Genomic DNA, 24239 nt, shown 5'->3' on the forward strand with positions numbered 1-24239 from the left:
ACTGCCGATGAGCAGCAGTTTACTGCATTGTCATGCACATGACAGAGTGACAAACGCAGGATGTTCCGGCCCCCATTCAAGTAAATGGGGTCCAGGTGCTGTTCTGGTACCTGAACTGAACTTTTTATAACTGACCGAACCCACAGGACTAGAACATCGAGGGGTCCGCCCATTACTAGCCCTTAGGATTCAGCATGCATGATATAATCAATACCAGAAGTTATTGACACCCCTGTACATATGAAACGCTTCATAAAATCCGCATCACATTCATGACAACGCGACAAGAGCACGCAGAGCATACAGGCATCCGCCAGGTGGCGCTAAGCTGCACTCGTTAATCGAGTGTCGATGCAGAAGTCTGGCTGTGACGAGCGCCGATTGCATAGAGCAGGATGCAGAGTGGCTGCAGGATGGCCCTGTCCAGAGGGCTGCGGTGCTGTCAGCGGGTGCTGTCGTGGGTGCCGGTTGTCATTATCTCCTCTGTGGTGCTGTGGTCGTATTACGCTTATGTGTGGGAGCTGTGTATCGGTGAGTGGCGGCTCGGAGGGGTCACATATCCCGGGTGCTTAGGAATGTTCACCGTCTCCGTGCAGCCGGAGGAGGAAGTGTCTGTGCCGGCTCCCCGGGGTGCAGCTCCCTGCAGCGCAGCTCCCTGCAGCCGGCTGTCACTGTGTGCATACGGATAGTAGGCGCCTGCATGTAGTGAGGGCTCTGTAATGTGGACAGATTGGGGCCTCTTTCACCACACAGTGACTCCCTTAGAAATGCCGGGGTATAAGTGTATGATGTGGCACTTTCCTGGGGTATTCAGACTAGGGGCAACTTTATCATTACGCCCACCAGTCCGTTCTCAGCTTTTTAATGAGCAACACTCAGAGGCGCTGAGGATCAGGACTATAACCAAGAAATGTGGCGCCAACCATGATGTCCTTCTCCAGAGATTGCTGTCCTGATATAATGTGTCCAAAGTAGGCGAGTGGTAGCTTGTGCTCTGTGCTTCAAGTGAGGGCTCATTCCCACTAACGATCCATTTGGATGAGTGCAGTCCAATAATAAAATCGTATTGCACCCGCCCCGATGTTTCTCTATGGGGCAGCTCACATCTGCAATTATGTTCTCATCGCCATTCGGCATGGGAAAACAACGGCAGCATGCTGTGATTGCACCCGAGAATTCTCTCTCTCTCTGTCTCTCTCTGTCTCTCTCTCTCCCTGTCTCTCTCTCTCTCTCTGTCTCTCTCTCTCTTTTAGAGAACTACATGGAACTCCAAAACTGATTTAAGTAATTGCTCATTATCCCATGATAGCTTTTTGATCTTTTTTTGGTTATTTTTTCATGTGTTTTTTGCTTTCCTTTTATGTGCACCTTTAACATTAGAAGACATATGATCCAGTGATTTATCTTAGAATTACATAATTTGTAATGTCAAGCACTCAACAAACAAGTCACCGAATGTTTAATAGAGAAACAAAACTATGGGAGTTTACAAAAAGACCCCATACTTAGGACATGCTGCAAGACTGAAAAAAGTCACAGACACTAAAGTGCAAGAAAAAGTGTGTGCAGTTCATGTATTATTGGCTGCCAGCAAGCATCAGGCCACACCTAAGAGCATCTCTATTCCTCACCCTTACTAGTGTGTACCAGATGACCACCTCGCCCTCACTAGTGTGTACCAGATGACCACCTCGCCCTCACTAGTGTGTACCAGATGACCACCTCGCCCTCACTAGTGTGTACCAGATGACCACCTCGCCCTCACTAGTGTGTACCAGATGACCACCTCGCCCTCACTAGTGTGTACCAGATGACCACCTCGCCCTCACTAGTGTGTACCAGATGACCACCTCGCCCTCACTAGTGTGTACCAGATGACCACCTCGCCCTCACTAGTGTGTACCAGATGACCACCTCGCCCTCACTAGTGTGTACCAGATGACCACCTCGCCCTCACTAGTGTGTGCCAGATGACCACCTCGCCCTCACTAGTGTGTACCAGATGACCACCTCGCCCTCACTAGTGTGTACCAGATGACCACCTCGCCCTCACTAGTGTATACCAGATGACCACCTCGCCCTCACTAGTGTGCGCCAGATGACCACCTCGCCCTCACTAGTGTGCGCCAGATGACCACCTCGCCCTCACTAGTGTGCGCCAGATGACCACCTCGCCCTCACTAGTGTGCGCCAGATGACCACCTCGCCCTCACTAGTGTGCGCCAGATGACCACCTCGCCCTCACTAGTGTGCGCCAGATGACCACCTCGCCCTAACTAGTGTGCGCCAGATGACCACCTCGCCCTAACTAGTGTGCGCCAGATGACCACCTCGCCCTCACTAGTGTGCGCCAGATGACCACCTCGCCCTCACTAGTGTGCGCCTGATGACCACCTCGCCCTCACTAGTGTGCGCCTGATGACCACCTCGCCCTCACTAGTGTGCGCCTGATGACCACCTCGCCCTCACTAGTGTGCGCCTGATGACCACCTCGCCCTCACTAGTGTGCACCTGATGACCACCTCGCCCTCACTAGTGTGCACCTGATGACCACCACGTCTGCTCTCACGGAACATTTTTACATTTTCTGAATGAAAACTGCAATCAAACTCTTGCACTTGGATGACATTCGATTGTCATCCTGTTCTTACGGACAGTCAGAAAGGAGGGAAAATAAATGTTCCTGTGCTGAGATAATCTTATATCCCCTGCTGTGTAATGGCCTTGTCTGACCATGCAGGAACATGGTGTGATCATATCACAGCTCCTGGGCAGGGGAGAAAGGAAAAGTGTGTACAGACAGGACAGCATGGGATCACACATTTATAAGATTATCTCAGCACAAATTTTTTTTTTTTAACACATCCAATTGTGCAACTTATTATTATTCCAAGATTTATTGATTACAATGGACCTTGTGGAAAAACCCTTTAAGGGTAGGTTTACTTGAATATATCGCAGCCATATTTTCTCCTTTTTGTTATCACAATTCTGATGACACATCCAGCGAGGCCAGAGATAGCAGATGAGAGCATACGCCTCGGTGCAGCCATGTGAGCGGGCCCTAAGGGCTACAATCAGGATTGTGCAGGAGTTTATCTTGTTGATGTTTTGCATTCAGAGAATGGAGAAATGTTCCATGAGCTTTCCAGGTAATGGAGAAGAGCTGTCCCCGCTGTGGTCATCAGACACTCACTTGCACAGGGTGAAAAATGGAGAATATCCTGTGTTGTGGGAGGCAAAACCTGAGCCCACTGAATCCACAAGTGCTTCTTTACTTTTAGTTTTATTGCACTACAGCAATGTGGTTTCTTTTTTTTTCTAGAACAGGTTCTTCACAATATTAAAACAAACAAACAAACAAACAAAAAAAAACATCCTAGATGTAGATGTAAAATGTGGCGTTACCGTGGTCTTGGGGTACAGCAGTGTCCTCTCTACTAGTGTTCTTTGGAAATAAATTCCGACAAAGGGCTTAAACACACATTGTCCATTTATATATATGGAAGCATCTAGGACATGCTCATTATGCCCCTACACCTTTCACTCATGCTCACACAGGGGTACATGGAGGAGGGCCTGGGGGTGCAGGAGACCCTCTTTTATCTCCTTTTGGTGGTACGGATAGGGGTTGTCTAGGAGTGTTGGGAAGTAATCTGTTCAGGGTTGGATTTCATTTTTTGTATTCTCTTTAATGTATATATTCTTTTTTTCTACAGTGACCGTAGAACATGGATTGGAAAAAGGTTAGAGATTCCTTGCTTGTATTCATTACATAATAATTGGTGGCCATCCTACAGCATTTCCCGGTCGTATTTGTTCTGCATGGCATTTGCCCAGAGCAGTATTATATCACATATATTTCATCTGGAAGTGATGTGACCTGTAACACAATGGCAGATTCCCACCTGAATAATGCCGTTTTATGCGTTGTGATTGACGTGCTTTTTTTAATTATTTGTAGCACTTCTCAATCTCTGTGAGCCGTGATACACACGCTAAAATTTCACCAAAACTAAGATAAGTGCACATTTAGGAAAAAGCTCTTAGTGTGTAGAAACCGTTCCCATTTTATGCAGGTCTTTGTGTCTCCATACATAGTAACAGACCTGCCTATAATCTGATCCTGCTGTCTTGTAACCATTTCTGTCTCATCTGCCCCCTCATTGAGTTTTCCAGAAGTTTTATTATTTTTCTGCATTTGTGGTCACGCTCCTTTGTGGACAGTGGGAATCCTCTGTGTGTCAGGAGATACATGTCCGACTTGCTGTAATCACAGTTAGCATGGTATTGTAAGATAAGGAATTAGTGTTAACCAATGTGGCCTGGTCTCATTCAGGAAGCCTCATTAGTGCCTGGAATGTGACCCTTACTGGTTCCACTGACCTCCCCGCGCTGCCGTAGTGCATGCTTTGATCAGTGCCTTTATTAAAGGATACATTCCTTCACATACACCATACTAGAGTCAGCACGTGGCTGTACTTATTCTTTATTCCTTAATTTGAAATCCGTGTGATCACTTAGCAAAAATCACTGCATTCGTCCTTAACGGGAACCAGTCAGAAACTTTAAACCCCTCTACAACCATTTATTTGACCCTTTTGAAAGATAAGCCAATAGATCAGAAATAGTTTGGAAGTTGTGTCACAGAGTACATTGGGGTGTGACAGTGCACTTCTAGCTTCTCAGTCTCATGCTATATTCCATACCTTAAAAGAATAAAACCCAAGGCAGAAACAAAATAAACATATACCCTTCAGTAAGTAAATAAAAGCAATAGTTCATCCAAATAACACACTGTATTTAATAAACACCATTTTTGATTTGGGAAAAAAAAGCATAAAAACCATCAAACCAGTGTTAAGATATACCGGGATGGTCCTAACCGCTTGTATTAAAACCTTACCATGTGTTAAAGTGCTGCCAGTGTGAATAAGGGTCGAGCAGGATCGTGTCCTGAATGAATACTCACCAAATGGGAAAATATATATGTGTGTGTGTATATACAGTCATATGAAAAAGTTTGGGCACCCCTATTAATCTTAAGCTTAATGTTTTATAAAAATTGTTTTTTTTGCAACAGCTATTTCAGTTTCATATATCTAATAACTGTTGGACACAGTAATGTTTCTGCCTTGAAATGAGGTTTATTGTACTAACAGAAAATGTGCAATCTGCATTCAAACAAAATTTGACAGGTGCATAAGTATGGGCACCCTTATCATTTTCTTGTTTTAAATACTCCTACCTACTTTTTACTGACTTACTAAAGCACTTTTTTTGGTTTTCTAACCTCATTGAGTTTTGAACTTCATAGCTAGGTGTATGCAATCATGAGAAAAGCTACTTAAAGTGGCCACTTGCAAGTTGTTCTCCTGTTTGAATCTCCTCTGAAGAGTGGCATCATGGGCTCCTCAAAACAACTGTCAAATGATCTGAAAACAAAGATTATTCAACATAGTTGTTCAGGGGAAGGATACAAAAAGCTGTCTCAGAGATTTAACCTGTCAATTTCCATTGTGAGGAACATAGCAAGGAAATGGAAGAACACAGGTACAGTTCTTGTTAAGGCCAGAAGTGGCAGGCCAAGAAAAACATCATAAAGGCAGAGAAGAAGAATGGTGAGATCAGTCAAGGACAATCCTCAGACCATCTCCAGACAGCTGCAGCATCAACTTGCTGCAGATGGTGTCACTGTGCATCGGTCAACTATACAACGCACTGTGTTTTTTTGCCGCCATGCATAACGCCTTTTTGTATTACCAAACAACTCAATCTTGGTTTCATGAGTCCACAGGACCTTCTTCCAAAAAGAAATTGGCTTCTCCAAATGTGCTTTTGCATACCTCAGCCGACTCTGTTTGTGGTGTGCTTGCAGAAACGGCTTCTTTCGCATCACTCCCCCATACAGCTTATCCTTGTTCAAAGTGCGTTGTATAGTTGACCAATGCACAGTGACACCATCTGCAGCAAGTTGATGCTGCAGCTCTCTGGAGATGGTCTGAGGATTGTCCTTGACTGATCTCACCATTCTTCTTCTCTGCCTTTATGATGTTTTTCTTGGCCTGCCACTTCTGGCCTTAACAAGAACTGTACCTGTGTTCTTCCATTTCCTTGCTATGTTCCTCACAATGGAAATTGACAGGTTAAATCTCTGAGACAGCTTTTTGTATCCTTCCCCTGAACAACTATGTTGAATAATCTTTGTTTTCAGATCATTTGACAGTTGTTTTGAGGAGCCCATGATGCCACTCTTCAGAGGAGATTCAAACAGGAGAACAACTTGCAAGTGGCCACTTTAAGTAGCTTTTCTCATGATTGCATACACCTAGCTATGAAGTTCAAAACTCAATGAGGTTAGAAAACCAAAAAAAGTGCTTTAGTAAGTCAGTAAAAAGTAGGTAGGAGTATTGAAAACAAGAAAATGATAAGGGTGCCCATACTTATGCACCTGTCAAATTTAGTTTGAATGCAGAGTGCATATTTTCTGTTAGTACAATAAACCTCATTTCAAGGCAGAAACATTACTGTGTCCAACAGTTATTAGATATATGAAACTGAAATAGCTGTTGCCAAAAAAAACAGTTTTTATAAAACATTAAGCTTAAGATGAATAGGGGTGCCCAAACTTTTTCATATGACTGTATGCACCAGTAAAACAGAGCCTTGCCAGCCCGCTAGGACTACCACTAGTTCCTCATTAGATATAAACCCGGTCTGTTAACGGGATTATATCAGCCCAATTACCATCCCCGTTAGCATGGAAAGTTAAAACCCGAGAACACGGATGTGTAGATTCATGGATCCGAATAAAAGAGCACCGAAGGTTAAATTATATATTTATTCGCACTAAGGGCACACTAGACAAAACACAATATACATTTGTATACATATACAATGATCAGATATGCTAATACAGGTGGAGTACAAAAGATATGAGCAGATGAATCAAAAGTCAGTTGCTTGCTTAATGTTTGGCCTTTGGATGCTGGCAGCTGCATGGAAGGTGTGGGGGCAAGCTGATTCCGGTTTCTTCCAACACCCTGCATGGCGTGACCTACCTTAGTGAAGAACAAAGGGCCACACCGTTGCATGTGCACTTAACCCCTTGGTCAATCACTCCCTTCCATGCCCTCTGGGTTGGTTCTAGCCTTCCTCCCACTCGCTCAGGCAGCTGACACTTCAAAACCTATGAAGGATCATAACTTCCCAACTGACGGTCTTAGGGTGGCGGATCTGGCACCATCAGATCCGGCCGGGAGCCTGTTGCACTTGGAGACCAAACACTGCTTTGCTACCTAGCTTCTACGAGCCGTTCTGTGTATCTCCCCACCCTGGGGTGCTAGAACAGATTGAGACCCCAGAAGGCATTGACCTGTTCCAGGGATATCGAAAATGTAATTTCTGAAGTGCCTTGTTTTTGCATGTGATGTGTGCCCTCTCTGTGAGGTTCTGTATGATGCCATAGATCCACATATAAAATGTATACGTCTCAACCAGCTCTGAATCATAAGTGATCTTGAAATCTAATGTAACCTGTCTCAATGTTCTCTGTCCTTCTCACTGGCAGCCGTCTACCTGTTCATCTTCCACATGGTTTTCCTGCTTTTTGTTTGGACTTATTGGAAAGCAATTTTTACCCTCCCGAAGCAGCCAACAAAAAAGGTATGTACCCGCTGTGTGAGCTGCCACTTGTACGTGTGCCAAAGTAATCTGCCTAACCCACACAATTAGTTAAATCACTGGTTCATTAGCTGGAATAGGTAGGATAATGAGAAAGAACTGGTAAATGAAACAGGTTCCCAGGGATTGCTCCATCTGTGCGGTCAACAGAATACAAGTGGCATTTATACATGCGGAGAGACCCTCAGCGATACTTTACATCAGCCCCTCTTGCCTAGTATGTTACCTTACCCCAATCCTCCATTTTCTCTTATTGCCTGCCTGTTGAAGACATGGGGAATGTAGAGGAGTTTTCCATTACTTTGACATTTATAACCTATCCTAAGGATAAGGCATCCGGTACCTGTTACCACGACAGATAGGACCTCATTCAATGTAAGGGAAAATGGGCAAACTGGTTAACAAGTAGTGGTCCTCTCTCTTCTAGAATCGGGCTACCATGTGTTACATCTACAGCCACGGACATCTTATTTCTCTACCTCTTGAGAGGCTGAGGTGGGGCAATGTGACCTAACAATGTCCATCTGAGTGATCTGCTGACGCCTGCAAAGCTTCTCATAGTAAAACTTTTAAGTTCTTCTGTGGGATTTTTAGAAATCTCAGCCAGTTTTGCGTGAAATTTACTGCAGTTTCTGTCCATAAAACAGTCTAAAAAAAAATCCAAGTGTGTCTGCATGTGCAATCCTGCCCTTATGTAATTGTGCAGATGTACTGTATAATATAATTGCTGTATTAAATACAGCTTAGTTGTTTAACTAGATTGTCTGTATGTAACACTTATCCAGCCATCAAAATCAAATAAAAAGATTAGAAAAAGCCGCTATTATGGTTACTCAGAAAGCTCTGTGTCACCAGCATGTAACACATCCATCCGTGTGTACCTCAATGCAAAGGTAAAGAGGAAAGATTGCAACTGGAACTAAACTGGTCAAAATAAACCGAAAGCAAATGGAACATCAAAGAGGAAAAATAGGCATGAAAACGCTGAGGATGATGGGGTCAGATGAGGGGAATAAACTGCGGCAAGTCCTAAAATCTGTCCGGTTCTCTTAGCCACTATTGTTCAAATACTTCAAATCAAGAAGCCAAAACTGCATGGTGTAAACAGGGGACTATGAGGAACACTATCCTTTTCTCAGCATAAGCTTTTTCTCCATATCTTATGTATATGCCCTCAGCACATCTTTTTTTTTTTAACCAAATATTTTTATTGTTATTATACATAAGAAAGACAATAAAATCCATTCAAATAACAGGGTACATTTGTGTTTTTGATTTAAAAGAATCAACCCCTCCCTCCCCCCCACCCCTCTGGAAGACCAACTCCCACCATACAATGCACCTAAAAAGAAGGGAATAAATATCACATACATATTCCACTATTAGCATCATTTTACCACAAATTCTCAGTCGTTCCCATCTAGCCATGGCTGCCATAACTTTTGAAAAAAAAACATTTTATTCCTCTTATTATATATGCTTTTTTCGAGATGGACAATATGATTCGCCTGCGCAATAAATTCTCGTCTAGTAGGAGGTTCCTCCCTTATCCAATACCTTGCAATCACCTTTCGTGCAATGAATAATAATCTAGCAATTGCCATTTTAGTAGTTTCATCGGTCATGATTTCTTCCACATACCCGAGTACACAAACCACCGGATCCCTGGGAATCGAGCACCCATATATCACCCCTATCTGGTTCAGCACCACAACCCAGTATGCAAATAGTCTGGGACAAAGCCACAGCATGTGCAGTATACCTGCCTGAGTCTGTGAACACCTAGGGCACCCAGAATCACCTCTCAACCCGGCTTTAAACAATATATCAGGTGTCCTATAAGCCCTATTTACCACATACAGTTGCGACAATCTCCCAGGTTCACTCATCGACAACCTAGGTATGTATTCCAATATAGATTCCCACCTATCGTCGTCTATTTGCCCCAATTCGGCCTCCCACTTCTCTCTGGCCTTAATAGGGTAATCTATTAGAAAGGTGTGTAGTAAATCACCATATATTCCGGATATTGCCCCCTTTGTACCGTTGTTATTTAATATAAAGTCCAGCATTAAATCTATCTGAATCTTTATAGGCCCTCTCCTTTTTTGCGCCTGAAAAGCGTGTTGAACCCTTCTATACTGATATACCTGTAACCCTGGGAACTGAAATTCCTGCTGCAACATACCATAAGATTTAAGATTCCCTTCATGAATCAACTGACCTATCAACCAAATACCTTTCTCCCTCCACTCTCCCATTCCTTCCATTTGATTGAATTCTTGAAAAGAGGGGTTATCCCAAATAGGTGAAAACTCTGTGAATTTCGTAACTCCCCTTATTCGTTTAAGCATCTGCCAAACCTTATGAATTAAATTTATGGTGTGAAGACAAGTTCCAGATTTCCTAACTCAGCACATCTTTAACTATATTTATATAATTGTGTTTTAAGTTTCTGCTGCCCTATGCGGAGAAGGAGCGTTATGACATTGAGGAGCGCCCGGAGGTTCAGCGACAGATCCTATCTGAGTTTGCTAAGAAGTTGCCGGTTTACACCCGCACTGGGAGTGGAGGTCAGTATAAGGCATTTCCTGCACGGTTCAAACCAGGTGTATGTATTATTGGCTCATCGTTGCTCTTTGTTCTCTTCCTGTAAATTGAAGGTCCTTTCTTTAAGAACACGCCGGTGTACGATGAGCCTATTGATTCTGAAACCTCTTAGCTCAGACCTGAAAATCATTAAAGTCATTCACTATCCTTGTTCGGAGATGCAATAGCTATGGTGCATCTGAACCATTGACCAGTGCCAGCAAATGGCCCCCATCCTTTCCTGTAAGCTTTTTATATCCCATATGTGTAACTTTGCTATCGACATTTACCTTTAGCACCACTTTGATTTACTGTATTTAAAAACCAAGTGCTGACATATCTGTATGAAAGCCCTGAAAGAAATCGTCAAAATGTGAAGCTGTCTTATGTCTTCAATTTAGCAATTGATCATACGTGTTGTATGGGCGTCTGATGCAGTTTCTGTAATGACATTCTTATATATTGGATTTAATCTAAGTAAACATTGCAAAGACACTTGACGCTGCAATAAATCATTTTCTTAGGTATATTTGCATTGATGTCATTATATATTACCCAATCAATAATCCTTTGTGGTTTTCCAAAATTGTATTTTGCAATGTCTGCTTTTCTTACACACAAGCAAAACTTCTAGTGCACATAATAAATGTGTTTTGGGGATCCCATTAACCTCACTGTGGCCAAAAAAAGTGTATTTTCAGCCTCTGTAGGGGTGGTATATATCCATGTATCTTTTTCCTGCTGTGTTTAATAGGATAGTATGCAGCACTAACCAGTCAGGGGCAAAGAGACGGGTTCCACCTAAACTGATTGATCTGGGTGCTGCAGATTTAAAAAGCACAATCCTTTCCTCCAAAGACAGATAACATTAACTACACTGTGTGCAGAATTATTAGGCAAGTTGTATTTTAGAGGATTATTTTCATTATTGATCAACAACTATGTTCTCAATCAACCCAAAAGACTCATAAATATCAAAGCTTAACACCTTAAGACCCGAGGGTGGTTTGCACGTTAATGACCAGGCCAATTTTTACAATTCTGACCACTGTCTCTTTATGAGGTTATAACTCTGGAACGCTTCAACGGATCTTGGCAATTCTGACATTGTTTTCTCATGACATATTGTACTTCATGATAGTGGTAAAATTTATTCGATATAGCTTGCGTTTATTTGTGAAAAAAATGGAAATTTGGCGAAAATTTTGAAAATTTCGCAATTTTCCAACTTTGGATTTTTATGTCCTTAAATCAGAGAGATATGTCACGCAAAATACTTAATAAGTAACATTTTCCACATGTCTACTTTACATCAGCACAATTTTGGAACCAACATTTTTTTGTTAGGGAGTTATAAGGGTTAAAAGTTGACCATTTTATCTTTTTTTTTTTTAGGGACCACATCTCATTTGAAGTCATTTTGAGGGGTCTATATGATAGAAAATAACCAAGTGTGACACCATTCTAAAAACTGCACCCCTGAAGGTGCTCAAAACCACATTCAAGAAGTTTATTAACCCTTCAGGTGTTTCACAGGAATTTTTGGAATGCTTAAATAAAAATTAACATTTTAACTTTTTTTCACACAAAATTTATTTCAGCTCCAATTTGTTTTATTTTACCAAGGGTAACAGGAGAAATGGACCCCAAAAGTTGTTGTACAATTTGTCCTGAGTACGCTGATACCCCATATGTGGGAGTAAACCACTGTTTGGGCGCATGGCTGAGCTTGGAAGGAAAGGAGCGCCATTTTACTTTTCAATGCAAAATTGACTGGAATTGAGATGGGACGCCATGTTGGGTTTGGAGAGCCCCTGATGTGCGTAAACATTGAAACCCCCCACAAGTGACACCATTTTGGAAAGTAGACCCCCCAAGGAACTTATCTAGATGTATGGTGAGCACTTTGACCCACCAAGTGCTTCACAGAAGTTTATAATGCAGAGCCGTAAAAATAAAAAATCATATTTTTTCACAAAAATGATCTTTTCGCCCCCGATTTTTTTATTTTCCCAAGGTTAAGAGAAGAAATGGACCCCAAAAGTTGTTGTGCAATTTGTCCTGAGTACGCTGATACCCGATATGTGGGGGTAAACAACTGTTTGGGCGCATGGCAGAGCTCGGAAGGGAAGGAGCGCCGTTTGACTTTTCAATGCAAAATTGACTGGAATTGAGATGGGACACCATGTCGCGTTTGCAGAGCCCCTGATGTGCCTAAACATTAAAACCCCCCACAAGTGACACCATTTTGGAAAGTAGACCCCCTAAGGAACTTATCTAGATGTGTTTTGAGAGCTTTGAACCCCCAACTGTTTCTCTACAGTTTATAACGCAGAGCCGTGAAAATAAAAATTCTTTTTTTTTTTTTTTTCACAAAAATGATTCATTAGCCCCCAGTTTTGTATTTTCCCAAGGGTAACAGGAGAACTTGGACCCCAAAAGTTGTTGTCCAATTTGTCCTGAGTACGCTGATACCCCGTATGTGGGGGGAAACCACTGTTTGGGCGCATGGCAGAGTTCGGAAGGGAAGGAGTGCCATTTGGAATGCAGACTTAGATGGATTGGTCTGCAGGCGTCAAGTTGCATTTGCAGAGCCCCTGATGTACCCAAACAGTAGAAACCCCCCACAAGTGACCCCATATTGGAAACTAGACCTCCCAAGGAACTTATATGTTGTGAGAACTTTGAATCCCCAAGTGTTTCACTACAGTTTACAACGCAGAGCCGTGAAAATAAAAAATCCTTTTTTTCCCACAAAAATGATTTTTAGCCCCCCAAATTTTTATTTTCCCAAGGATAACAAGAGAACTTGGACCCCAAAAGTTGTTGTCCAATTTGTCCCGAGTACGCTGATACCCCATATGTTGGGGTAAACCCCTGTTTGGGCGCACGGGAGAGCTCGGAAGGGAAGGAGCACTGTTTTACTTTTTCAACGCAGAATTGGCTGGAATTGAGATCGGACGCTATGTCACGTTTGGAGAGCCCCTGATGTGCCTGAACAGTGGAAACTCCCCAATTCTACCTGAAACCCTAATCCAAACACACCCCTAACCCTAATCCCAACGGTAACACTAACCACACCCCTAACCCTGACACACCCCTAACCCTAATCCCAACCGTAAATGTAATCCAAACCCTAATCCTAACTTTAGCCCCAACCCTAATCCTAACTTTAGCCCCAACCCTAACCCTAACTTTTGCTCCAACCCTAGCCCTAACCCTAACCCTAGCCCTAATCCTAATGGGAAAATGGAAATAAATACATTTTTTTAAATTTTATTATTTTTCCATAACTAAGGGGGTGATGAAGGGGGGGTTTGATTTACTTTTATAGCGTTTTTTATATCGGATTTTTATGATTGGCAGCTGTCACACACTAAAAGACGCTTTTTATAGCAAAAGAGTTTTTGCGTCGACACATTTTGAGACCTATAATTTTTCCATATTTTGGTCCACAGAGTCATGTGAGGTCTTGTTTTTTGCGGGACGAGTTGACGTTTTTATTGTTAACATTTTCGGGCACATGACATTTTTTGATCGCTTTTTATTCTGATTTTTGTGAGGCAGAATGACCAAAAACCAGCTATTAATGAACTTCTTTTAGGGGAGGCGTTTATACCGTTCCACGTTTGGTAAAATTGATAAAGCAGTTTTATTCGTCGGGTCAGTACGATTACAGCGATATCTCATTTATATCATTTTTTTATGTTTTGGTGCTTTTATACGATAAAAGCTATTTTATAGAAAAAATAATTATTTTGGCATCGCTTTATTCTGAGGACTATATGTGCCGGCACATAGTGCCGGATGTCAGCTGCGATAGTCAGCTGACACTCGGCCGCGATCCCCCCCGTGAGCGCGGCCGATCGCATATGACGTACTATCCCATCACTGGGAATTAAGTCCCAGGTCACCTCGACGGGATAGTACGTCATATGGGATTAAGGGGTTAATATTTTTGGAAGTTGGAGTATGTTTTTTTTTTTAGATTTGGCTATCTTAGCTTAGGAGGATATCTGTTTGTGCAGGTAACTATTACTGTGCAGAATTATTAGGCAACTTAATAAAAACCAAATATATTCCCATCTCACTTGTTTATTTTCACCAGGTAAACCAATATAACTGCACAAAATTTAGAAATAAACATTTCTGACATGCAAAAACAAAACCCCCAAAAAATTAGTGACCAATATAGCCACCTTTCTTTATGATGACACTCACCAGCCTTCCATCCATAGATTCTGTCAGTTGCTTGATCTGTTTACGACCAACATCGCGTGCAGCAGCCACCACAGCCTCCCAGACACTGTTCCGAGAGGTGGACTGTTTTCCCTCCCTGTAGATCTCACAGTTTATGAGGGACCACAGGTTCTCTATGGGGTTCAGATCAGGTGAACAAGGGGGCCATGTCATTATTTTTTCTTCTTTCAGACCTTTACTGGCCAGCCACGCTGTGGAGTTGTTGGAGGCATGTGATGGAGCATTGTCCTGCATGAAAATCATCTTTTTCTTGAACGATACCGACTTCTTCCTGTACCACTGCTTGAAGAAGTTGTCTTCCAGAAACTGGCAGTAGGTCTGGGAGTTGAGCTTCACTCCATCCTCAACCCGAAAAGGTCCCACAAGTTCATCTTTGAGGATACCAGCCCATACCAGTACCCCACCTCCACCTTGCTGGCATCTGAGTCGGAGTGGAGCTCTCTGCCCTTTACTGATCCAGCCTCTGGCCCATCATGAGTCACTCTCCTTTCATCAGTCCATAAAACCTTTGAAAAGTCAGTCTTAAGATATTTCTTGGCCCAGTCTTGACGTTTTATCTTATGTTTCTTGTTCAAAGGTGGTCATTTTTCAGCCTTCCTTACCTTGGCCATGTCCCTGAGTATTGCACACCTTGTGCTTTTTGTTACTCCAGTAAGGTTGCAGCTCTGAAATATGGCAAAACTGGTGGCAAATGGCATCTTGGCAGCTTCACGCTTGATTTTCCTCAATTCATGGGCAGTTATTTTGCGCCTTTTTTGCCCAACACGCTTCTTGCGACCCTGTTGGCTATTTGCCATGAAACGCTTGATTGTTCGGTGATCACGCTTCAAAAGTTTGACAATTTCAAGACTGCTGCATCCCTCTGCAAGACATCTCACAATTTTGGACTTTTCAGAGCCCATCAAATCTCTCTTCTGACCCATTCTGCCAAAGGAAAGGAAGTTGCCTATCAATTAAGCACACCTTATATAGGGTGTTGATGTCATTAGACAACACCCCTCCTCATTACAGAGATGCACATCACCTGATTTACTTAATTGGTAGTTGACTCTCAAGCCTGAACAGCTTGGAGTAGGACAACATGTATAAAAAGTATCATGTGATCAAAATACAACTTGCCTAATAATTCTGCACACAGCGTAAATGTTCAGAACAGAAATATACAGATTTATTATCTTTATTAAATACAAAAAAGACAAACCTCCAGGACTACTTCCCAATTAGAATGACCCTACTGCAATCCCCACTGGAAATTAAAGGGTTTGTGCAGCCTTAAGCTACAATTCTGTAGCCCCTCCATGTGACTGCAGACTCATGAATCCTCACATTGTGCATAGTGCATACTGTAAAAATTCTCAGATTCCGGGAGTGGCAGGCATGCGACTTGCGTATTTACTGACACATTCCAACTAGACTTGTCCGGTCTCAATCATTACACTTGCATTGAGCTGGGCTGCACACGTCTAGTTGGCATGTGACCATACGTGTACAAATCCCATACTTGTGGTCAAGCACCCGCTGATACCAGAGAATCATCGCAGTGCGTACTTAGTAAAGAGTCACAAGTCTGTACTCGCATGGAGTGATTGTAGACTTGTAGCCGAAGGGTGGCACAACCCCTGTATGTGCTTTACTACAAGTGTGATAAAATTAAGCATGCACCGTATTTTCGGATTTTACACTCTGCAGTGCATGCACACAACTGTGCTGCAGCCTGCACACTGTGTAGGCTCTATTAAATTTTTCCTGTAGTGCATACGCAGATCTTTTTGTCCATAAAAAAACAATGTCACACGACAACGTTTAACAGGCGATCGGCAGTCTATCATGAACGCCCTTTCTTAGGGACTCTCATTCACGGTAATCGTCCAGTGTAAGTGGACCTTATGACTTATGACTCCTCTGCTTTGTCCTGATCTTTGTTGACAGACCCTGGTGATTTTGTTACATCTACAATACTTCACCCTGGTGTCATGTGCGTGGACCGTAATAATCTAATTATGCTACATGGAGCCAATATAATATGACACTATATATGAATTCTATATATCATCTTCTCATCATGTGCTACTTATTAGTGATGAGATGGGGGTGTCAGGATAGCGCCTGTATTAGGTAGATGTCACTTTATTAATATTATTTTAGATTATTAGAAAGTAGTGATTGGTATTTTAACCTTTCTCTGACCGCTCTGTTTTAGCAATTCGTTTTTGTGACCGATGCCAGGTGATAAAACCTGATCGCTGCCATCACTGCTCTGTCTGTGGGATGTAAGTAAAACCGATAATAACCTACATTTATTTGATTAATTTCCCTTTTAATTTGCTTTCTATAGTCATTGAAAAGAGATTGAAGACTGAGATGAGTTATATACACACACCTGACCACCTGGATAAGTTATTCTACATTTGAGTTTTATGTAGTTTCACAGCTTCTGTCCTCATGGCTGCCCTGGTAATCATTTTTGCAGAAAGTCTCTTGAGTGCGAAGAAGCCGATATACTGGCACTACACAATGATAGGTGACCTACAGCAATGTAATATCTCAAAAATTCAGTAATGCAGTCCCTGCCACAGAAGGAATAATAAGAAAAAAAAATGCCTTGTGGTCTGGTGGATGGCGGCACGATAAGATCAGTCAATGTAAGGCTTCACCAGAGAGGCATCAGGAGACGTATAGTTGTTTCTTCATCCACACAGGCTTGTGTGGCACTACAACTCCCAATGTTTCTTGCAAATTTCAACTGTTATGTGAGTTATGGCTTGTTGTTCACGATCGGATCCCAGCCACCATATTATGGTAGGAGCGCCATCATACATGTCTCTTGTGGCATATATGTCCTGGGATAAGCCTTCTATAAGGAGACCCGCCTGTGTGTACACTACAGAATATTCAATATACAATGGCCGCTTTTAATGGACACATGTATACACTGCCTTTTGCCTACCCGCATGGTTGTTTTTTATTCTTTGCTGTCTATATTAAGTACGTTTTGCATGTCTCTTGTTTTCCTTTTGTAATGTCATTCATGGTTTACCCACCGTTTTCATTCTCTGCCTGCAAGTTTGACTTTTTGTCTTCATCTTGTACAGGTGTGTCTTGAAAATGGATCATCACTGTCCTTGGTATGTATCATTCCTTTTCTATCATGTATAATATCTTTAATAAATGACAATCCTTTAGCAAAGAAGGTCCATTATAAATAAGGCTTTGATGTACTACGTAATTTTCTTAATTTTTCCAATGAAACTGAAGAAGAGAAATAAAAGATTTCTGCCTTTCTGTTTCTTAGGTTCCAGCCAGGTTTTAACTAGATATGTGCATTCACAACTGCCCTAAAATGTCACTTTGTGAACAAGGCCTTATTTGTTATGTATAAACTATGCAACTTGTCATAGAAAGTCTCTCTAAAGTTGTACCCCTTCCCTAAGCCAAATTCAGACGGCAAAACATGGTCCAAGTAGAGACTGTGATGTCTGGACTGGCGATATACAGGTATATATATATACACAGGTGTTTCCTGTTGGGGTCAGATCAGGAGACTGTGACCATTCTGGACATCATTGTCCATGCTCGTACTGTATTTCATGGACGTGTGGATGTGACCTTTGTTGATCAATTCTTAGATTGTTTTTGGATCAGTACCACTTTTTTTTCAGATTGATGACAAAAATGACTGATGTAAAAGCACTTCATAGCAGGGTGTTTAAAGAAAACTTAGGTATTTATATGTATAAGTGGAAGAATCAGGATAATTTTTGTTGTAGAATAAAAAATGCATGATTTTATGCATCAGTTTTTGACGAAGCACCCCACTGTCTCCCAACAATAGAAATTTAATACCCGTCCACAGGATAGCTGATAAATATTCAATCTCTGGGACCCCCATCGATCACGGGGTCCCAAGCCCCTCATTCCTTCTCACTGTATAATCACCATAAGGAAATCTTTAAATGGAGGGGATGCCAAGCGTGTATGGTGCAGAACTAGTGGACAACTAGATAGTACATGACAATCTTCTGTGATTTCAGATATCCTCTCAAACAATATCTTGCATACATATAGGTTTATCATATTGTGTTAATCTGTCAGATTTAACAAGCCTTGGCTTACTTTATTACTTGCACCCACTTCATCATTTATCCGGTCACTACCTGGTAACATATAGAGCACTATTAATTCAACTAGTTCTTCCAGTCTGTGCTAATGTTACACATTTAATTCACCGGTAAATCTATTGTTTGCTCTGTGACCTAGATACTTTCTTTATTATAGAGTATGCATGTACTATTGCTGGTGTCAGTAGGCTTTCCCAGAAATATTAGTATAATCAAACGTTAACCTCTGATATGGCACCAAAAACTTTTATGTACATTAGCCAATATGGCATTCTAGCATTGTACCTAAGGTACACTTACAGGACTATAATAGGTTCTGTGTCATTAAATCCTGAGAGCAAAAATAGAAGGAAAGAGCAAAGTACAAAGAGCAATCATCTTTATTAGGCAGGGATCACACACAGCGAGATACGGCCGAGTCTCGCAGGTTAAAACCAAGCTCTGGCACCGGCACTCCAGAGCGGAGCGTGCGGCCGCATAGCAATACATGGAGCTGCACGTTCCGCTCCGGAGTGCTGGTGCCACAGCTTGTTTTTAACCTGCGAGACTCGGCCGTATCTCGCTGTAGTGTGACTCCGGCCTTATACATACAATAACCAGAATATACAGGGGGGATACATACTTAGAGTAGCTTCAACTTCCACTTACTTCCTTTTACTTTTTGCGTGTACTGACCATTCTTCAGAATCATTCAGTGCTGTATGTAAATCTAGTGTTGTTAGACAAGAGGGTGTGGTCCCCAAGAAGACCCCCTACTTATCCAAGTGGGTGCTGTCATAAACTCTTCTAAGAAGATTAGAAGGAACAAAGGGAGGGGGAGAATCTCTGGAAGGAAGAGACAGTTTTATAATTACCGTATATGCTCTAGTATATAGAATTTTTTAGGCTGAAATTGCCACTCTCGGCTTATACTTGTCATTCCCAGGGGTCGGCAGGGGAGAGGGAGCGGCAGCTGTGTAATAATACTCACCTGCTCCTGGCGCAGTGTCCCTGGTTCTCCGGCAGCTTCTTCCTGTAGTGAGCGGTCACATGGTACCACTCATTACAGTAATGAATATGGACCCCACTCCACTCCTATAGGGGTGGAGCCGCATATTCATTACTGTAATGAGCGGTAGCATGTGACCGCTCACTACAGGAAGAAGCTGCCGGAGAACCAGGGACACCGCACCAGGAGCAGGTGAGTATAACGCAGTGCGCGATATTCACCTGCTCCATCTTCCCCATCCTCTGCAGTGATGCTCAGGTCAGAGGGCGCGATGACGCTATTAGTGTGCACGCTGCCCTTTGCCTGTACAGTCAGTGCAGAGGACGGGCAAGACACAGCGACACACAGCGGTGGAACGCGGAGCAAGTGAATATAGCAAGTGCCGGGGGACTTAGAGGAGAGTATGTCATTTTTTTTTTTTTTTTATAACCGCAACAGCATATGGGGCAAATGTCTGTATGGAGCATCTTATGGGGCCATGTGCAGCATTATATGGGGCAAATATCTGTATGGAGCATCTTATGGGGCCATGTGCCGCATTATATGTGGCAAATATCTGTATGGGGCTATGTGCAGCATTATATGGGGCAAATATCTGTATAGAGCATCTTATGGGGGCATAATCAGCATTTGTGGAGCATTATACGGGACAAATGTGTCTATGGAGCATCTTATGGGGCAATAATCAGCATTTGTGGAGCATTATATGGGGCAAATGTCTGTATGGAGCATCTTATGGGGCCATAATCAACATTTGTGCAGCATTATATGGGGCATATTTTAATATGGAGCATCTTATGGGGCCCATCATAAACTGTATGGAGCATTATATGGGGCGTATTTTGTATGGAGCATCTTATGGGGCCATCATGAACTGTATGGAGCATTATATGGGGCTTCTGATTCAATATGAATATTCAAAAACACTTAACCTACTGATATCTCAATTAATTTAACTTTTATTGGGATCTATTTTTATTTTTGAAATTTACCAGTAGCTGCTGCATTTTCCACCCTAGGCTTATACTCGAGTCAATAAGTTTTACCAGTTTTTTGTGGCAAAATTAGGGGTCTCGGCTTATACTCGGGTCGGCTTATACTCGAGTATATACGGTACATAATCAATAGTAAAACTGGGCAAATGTCTCTCAAGTTCAACCGAAGGATGAGAAAGGACGCAGGGAAGAGGCAGATTCCCAACCATAATGCATGATCCAGTCTACCCCAAAGCAGCTAATCTTTCCACCCCCTGATCCCAATAATCAGAAAAGAAAGCAATGTTTAAAATAAAAGCTTGTATTCAAGACCACTGAAACAAACAAAAAAACCCAAACATTTTATTTGTGCAAGGCCATTTAGACCAGGTAGTAAAAAAATCATATTCATTTCAAATGACCGGTCCTCTTTAAAAGGTACCTATCATGTACAAATAGAAATGCATGTGTTATTGGGGCTGTGATGTGCTGAAATGCACAGTTGGTCCATGAATGGCGTGCAGAAAGCGGTGCACAGATTCCTAGTGAGCCCATGCACTGTTCGCTCTGCTCCTGCGGGAGGTGCGCACGTTACTGTTTTGACCAGTTGGGGGGTCTCGGTACCAGGACCCCCACTGATTAGTTACCCTTCAAGGCTAGCATTTTCTAGAAACAGGTGCATTGTACTATTAGACCAAATGTTATGAAGATGGTAGCAAGTATGAGTCCGCTCTGTTCTGAGATCTTTCATCCTGACAGCACAACATTTAGTGGATGGGCTAATAATACAGTGTGTCTGTTACTGTAATATGTTGGCGGACCCGAAGAAGGATGCTACATCCAATTGTTCCGCAACTTTGGGGTTTACGAGGCGGCACCACCTTTGTGCTTGTTGTGGTATGGCTGAGACTGGCCACCTTCCTTCACATGGGGGTCTCCATGCTGCACCTATTACATATTGATAGCCCCAGTGTCTTACCACCAATAAGAGCTTCTTTTTTGATGAAGGTTTATGCATATCTTCTATTATAAATGACTTTGCATTTCAGGGTGAACAACTGCATTGGCTTCTCAAACTACAAGTTCTTTCTCTTATTCCTGGCATACGCAATGCTGTACTGTTCGTACATTGCCTCTACTGTGTTCAAATACTTCCTGTATTACTGGACCGTGAGTATTGTTTGTTTATTACATTTTCTGTTGGTATAAATGTCCTATTGTCCTGTACAATGTTAGTGTCATTGGCCTCTGTTCACACTTCACTACATTATTCAGTTCAATCATTTCTACAGAAAAACATACTCAAATATGTTCCAATTTCCTTATTGATTTTAATTACATTTTTCTGAAACTAAAAGGCATCATCAGTTAGCCTCTGCTGGGCCAGGTTTCAGGTTTTATAGTAGCACTGTAGTTTCTTTCTCGCTTCATTGGGGGACACCGGTAACCACGGGTGTATGCCGCTGTCACTAGGAGGCTGACACTATGCAAATAAAGAAGAAGTAGCTCCTCCCCGGCAGTATACACCTTCCGACAGGCACCAGGCAACTCAGTTTTTGCTTAGTGTCTGTAGGAGGCGGACCTGGATCTAACACCAGATCGCATTTCTTTTACAAGGATTTGTTTTGTTTATTAACCTTTTCCCTTTCTTTTTCAGACTCTTTCTTCAGGGTAACAGGCTGCAGTTCTTCTCACCCTGTTTTCCTCACTTTGAGCGACCGAGAGAGCAGTGTGGTATCACCCACATCGCACCCTCTCGGACCCGCTGGGCAGGACTTTGTCCCCTGTCACCCATTCGGGTGTTCAGGGTGACTTTCTTCTCGGTGGCCAGTCCTGCCCGTTTTCCCCTCCTCATCCCTCTCCTCGGAGAGGGCTGAGAGGAAGACGGCGGTCACCGCCGTCTTCTGCGCCGGAGCTTGCGGCGCGGGAAGGAGGACTTCTTCCAGGACCCTCTATTCTTCCAGGGATCCTGATGCCTTCCTCATCTCCAGGTAGGGAGTCTTCAAGCAACAGTACGCCCCCCTCCCCCCCCCCCCCCTGTCCGGCAAGCGATCTCCTAGATCTTACCATGGCCTCCTTTTGATAGGGGAGTGGGCTGCAGTTTTTCGGGGAACCGGGATTCTATCTATGCGGGGGAACACATGCTGGCATTTCCTTTGATCTCCCTCCTTTTTAATCCAACCAATGGCGCGCCCGCCATTTTTTTTTCTTTCTCTCCCGGCTTTTTTCTCCTTCGTTCGGCGCTTACGCGTCCCCTTGTGGCGGCCTGCATTACTGCGGCCGGGAGTTCAGCGCTTGGGGGCGTTTCTTATGCATCCCCCCCTTCGGCACTTGTGCATGCACACAGCGTCGCGCTGTCTCCGTGCTCTTTCTGCGTCTTCCTGCTCCCTGTCAGCGTCTGCTCACCGCGTGGGACACAGGATTCTCGGGGGAACACAGGCACAGGCTCCTGCGGCTACCGCGGTCGCTATCCTTCAGCAGGCTCAGCGCTACTGCTCTCTCGGGCTCTACTCCTCCCGGCAGTATTTCTCCTCTCCTGGACAAGGTAATATCCACCTATGTCCGACCCCACTCCGGCCTTTGCCACTACGGCCATCCATTACGCCTGCGCTCTCTGCAAGAAAAAGTGGGCCTCAGGTCAGCCTTCTCCTTTCTGCCCATCCTGCGTTCCTCCCACCATGTCAGCTCCCCTGGAAGCTCTTAAGTCCCAGGATGAGTGCACCCCCCCTCCCCCGGAGTGGGCTGTTGCAATGTCTCAATCTGTGTCAGACCTGACTAAGGTGTCTCAGTCCCTGGTCCAGGCACTTGAACGTATCCCGCTTCTCTCTAATGCCACCAGTGCCACGAACGCCTCACACGGCGATTCGCTCGCACCTGTCCTAGATCCTCACAGAGGCAGACCGGACAAAAAAGACAGAAAAAGGGCCTTATCTAGATTCTCTTCCAGTTCCCCGGACCACATCGGGATTCCCCTATCTGCCCGTTCACCCTCCTCACAGGCGGACCTCGGGTCTGACGTATCCTCTCAGTCGGAATCTGACGCGGATGCAGATCAGACTTCCGGAACACAGGATATGGTCGATAGCCTTATTTCAGCTATCAATCAGACGCTTGATCTTAAGGAGGATGAGGCAAGCTCTCAGGACGTCTCCGTTGCGTTTAAACGGATTAAACTTCCCTCTAGGGTTTTTCCTAATCACAAGGAGTTTGACAACACTACCTCCACTCACTGGGAAAACCCTGGTACGCGTTTTCCTGGCAGAAAACGGCTGGACGTGTTATACCCTTTTCACTCCGACCTGGTCTCCAAATGGTCCGAGTCTCCTAAGGTCGACCCGCCCGTGTCCAGGCTCTCCTCACAGACAGTTTTGTCTATCCCGGACGCGGCTTCCCTTAAGGATCCCACGGACAGACAGATCGAGGCGCTAGCAAAATCGGCATTTGAGGCTTCCGGAGCCTCCCTTTGCCCTAGTTTCGCCTCGTCATGGGTAGCCAAGGCTGTATCAGCCTGGGCCAAGACCCTCCGCAGGGGCATTTTGGCCTCTGCTCCTGCTGAGGAACTGTCTGATTTGGCGGATCAGATTTCTCTTGCTGGAAAATACCTCATGAATGCTTCCCTTGATGCAG

At 43.5% G+C, this 24239-nt stretch overlaps 1 protein-coding gene across 1 annotated transcript in view; it reads left to right on the forward strand.

Annotated features, from left to right (window-relative positions):
• Positions 1-278: 278 nt before the first annotated feature.
• The window catches only part of ZDHHC15 (zDHHC palmitoyltransferase 15), a 53506-nt gene continuing 29545 nt past the window's right edge, over positions 279-24239 (forward strand). The window contains exons 1-7 of the mRNA XM_077285036.1: positions 279-531; positions 3720-3746; positions 7571-7665; positions 10136-10256; positions 16733-16802; positions 17625-17657; positions 21662-21782. Of these exons, the coding sequence (XP_077141151.1) occupies positions 396-531; positions 3720-3746; positions 7571-7665; positions 10136-10256; positions 16733-16802; positions 17625-17657; positions 21662-21782 (603 nt within the window). The 5' untranslated portion in view covers positions 279-395. The remainder of the gene's footprint in view (positions 532-3719; positions 3747-7570; positions 7666-10135; positions 10257-16732; positions 16803-17624; positions 17658-21661; positions 21783-24239) is intronic.

Source organism: Ranitomeya variabilis, chromosome 2 (genome assembly GCF_051348905.1).
Source record: "Ranitomeya variabilis isolate aRanVar5 chromosome 2, aRanVar5.hap1, whole genome shotgun sequence".
In the NCBI taxonomy this organism is placed as follows: Eukaryota; Metazoa; Chordata; class Amphibia; order Anura; family Dendrobatidae; genus Ranitomeya; species Ranitomeya variabilis.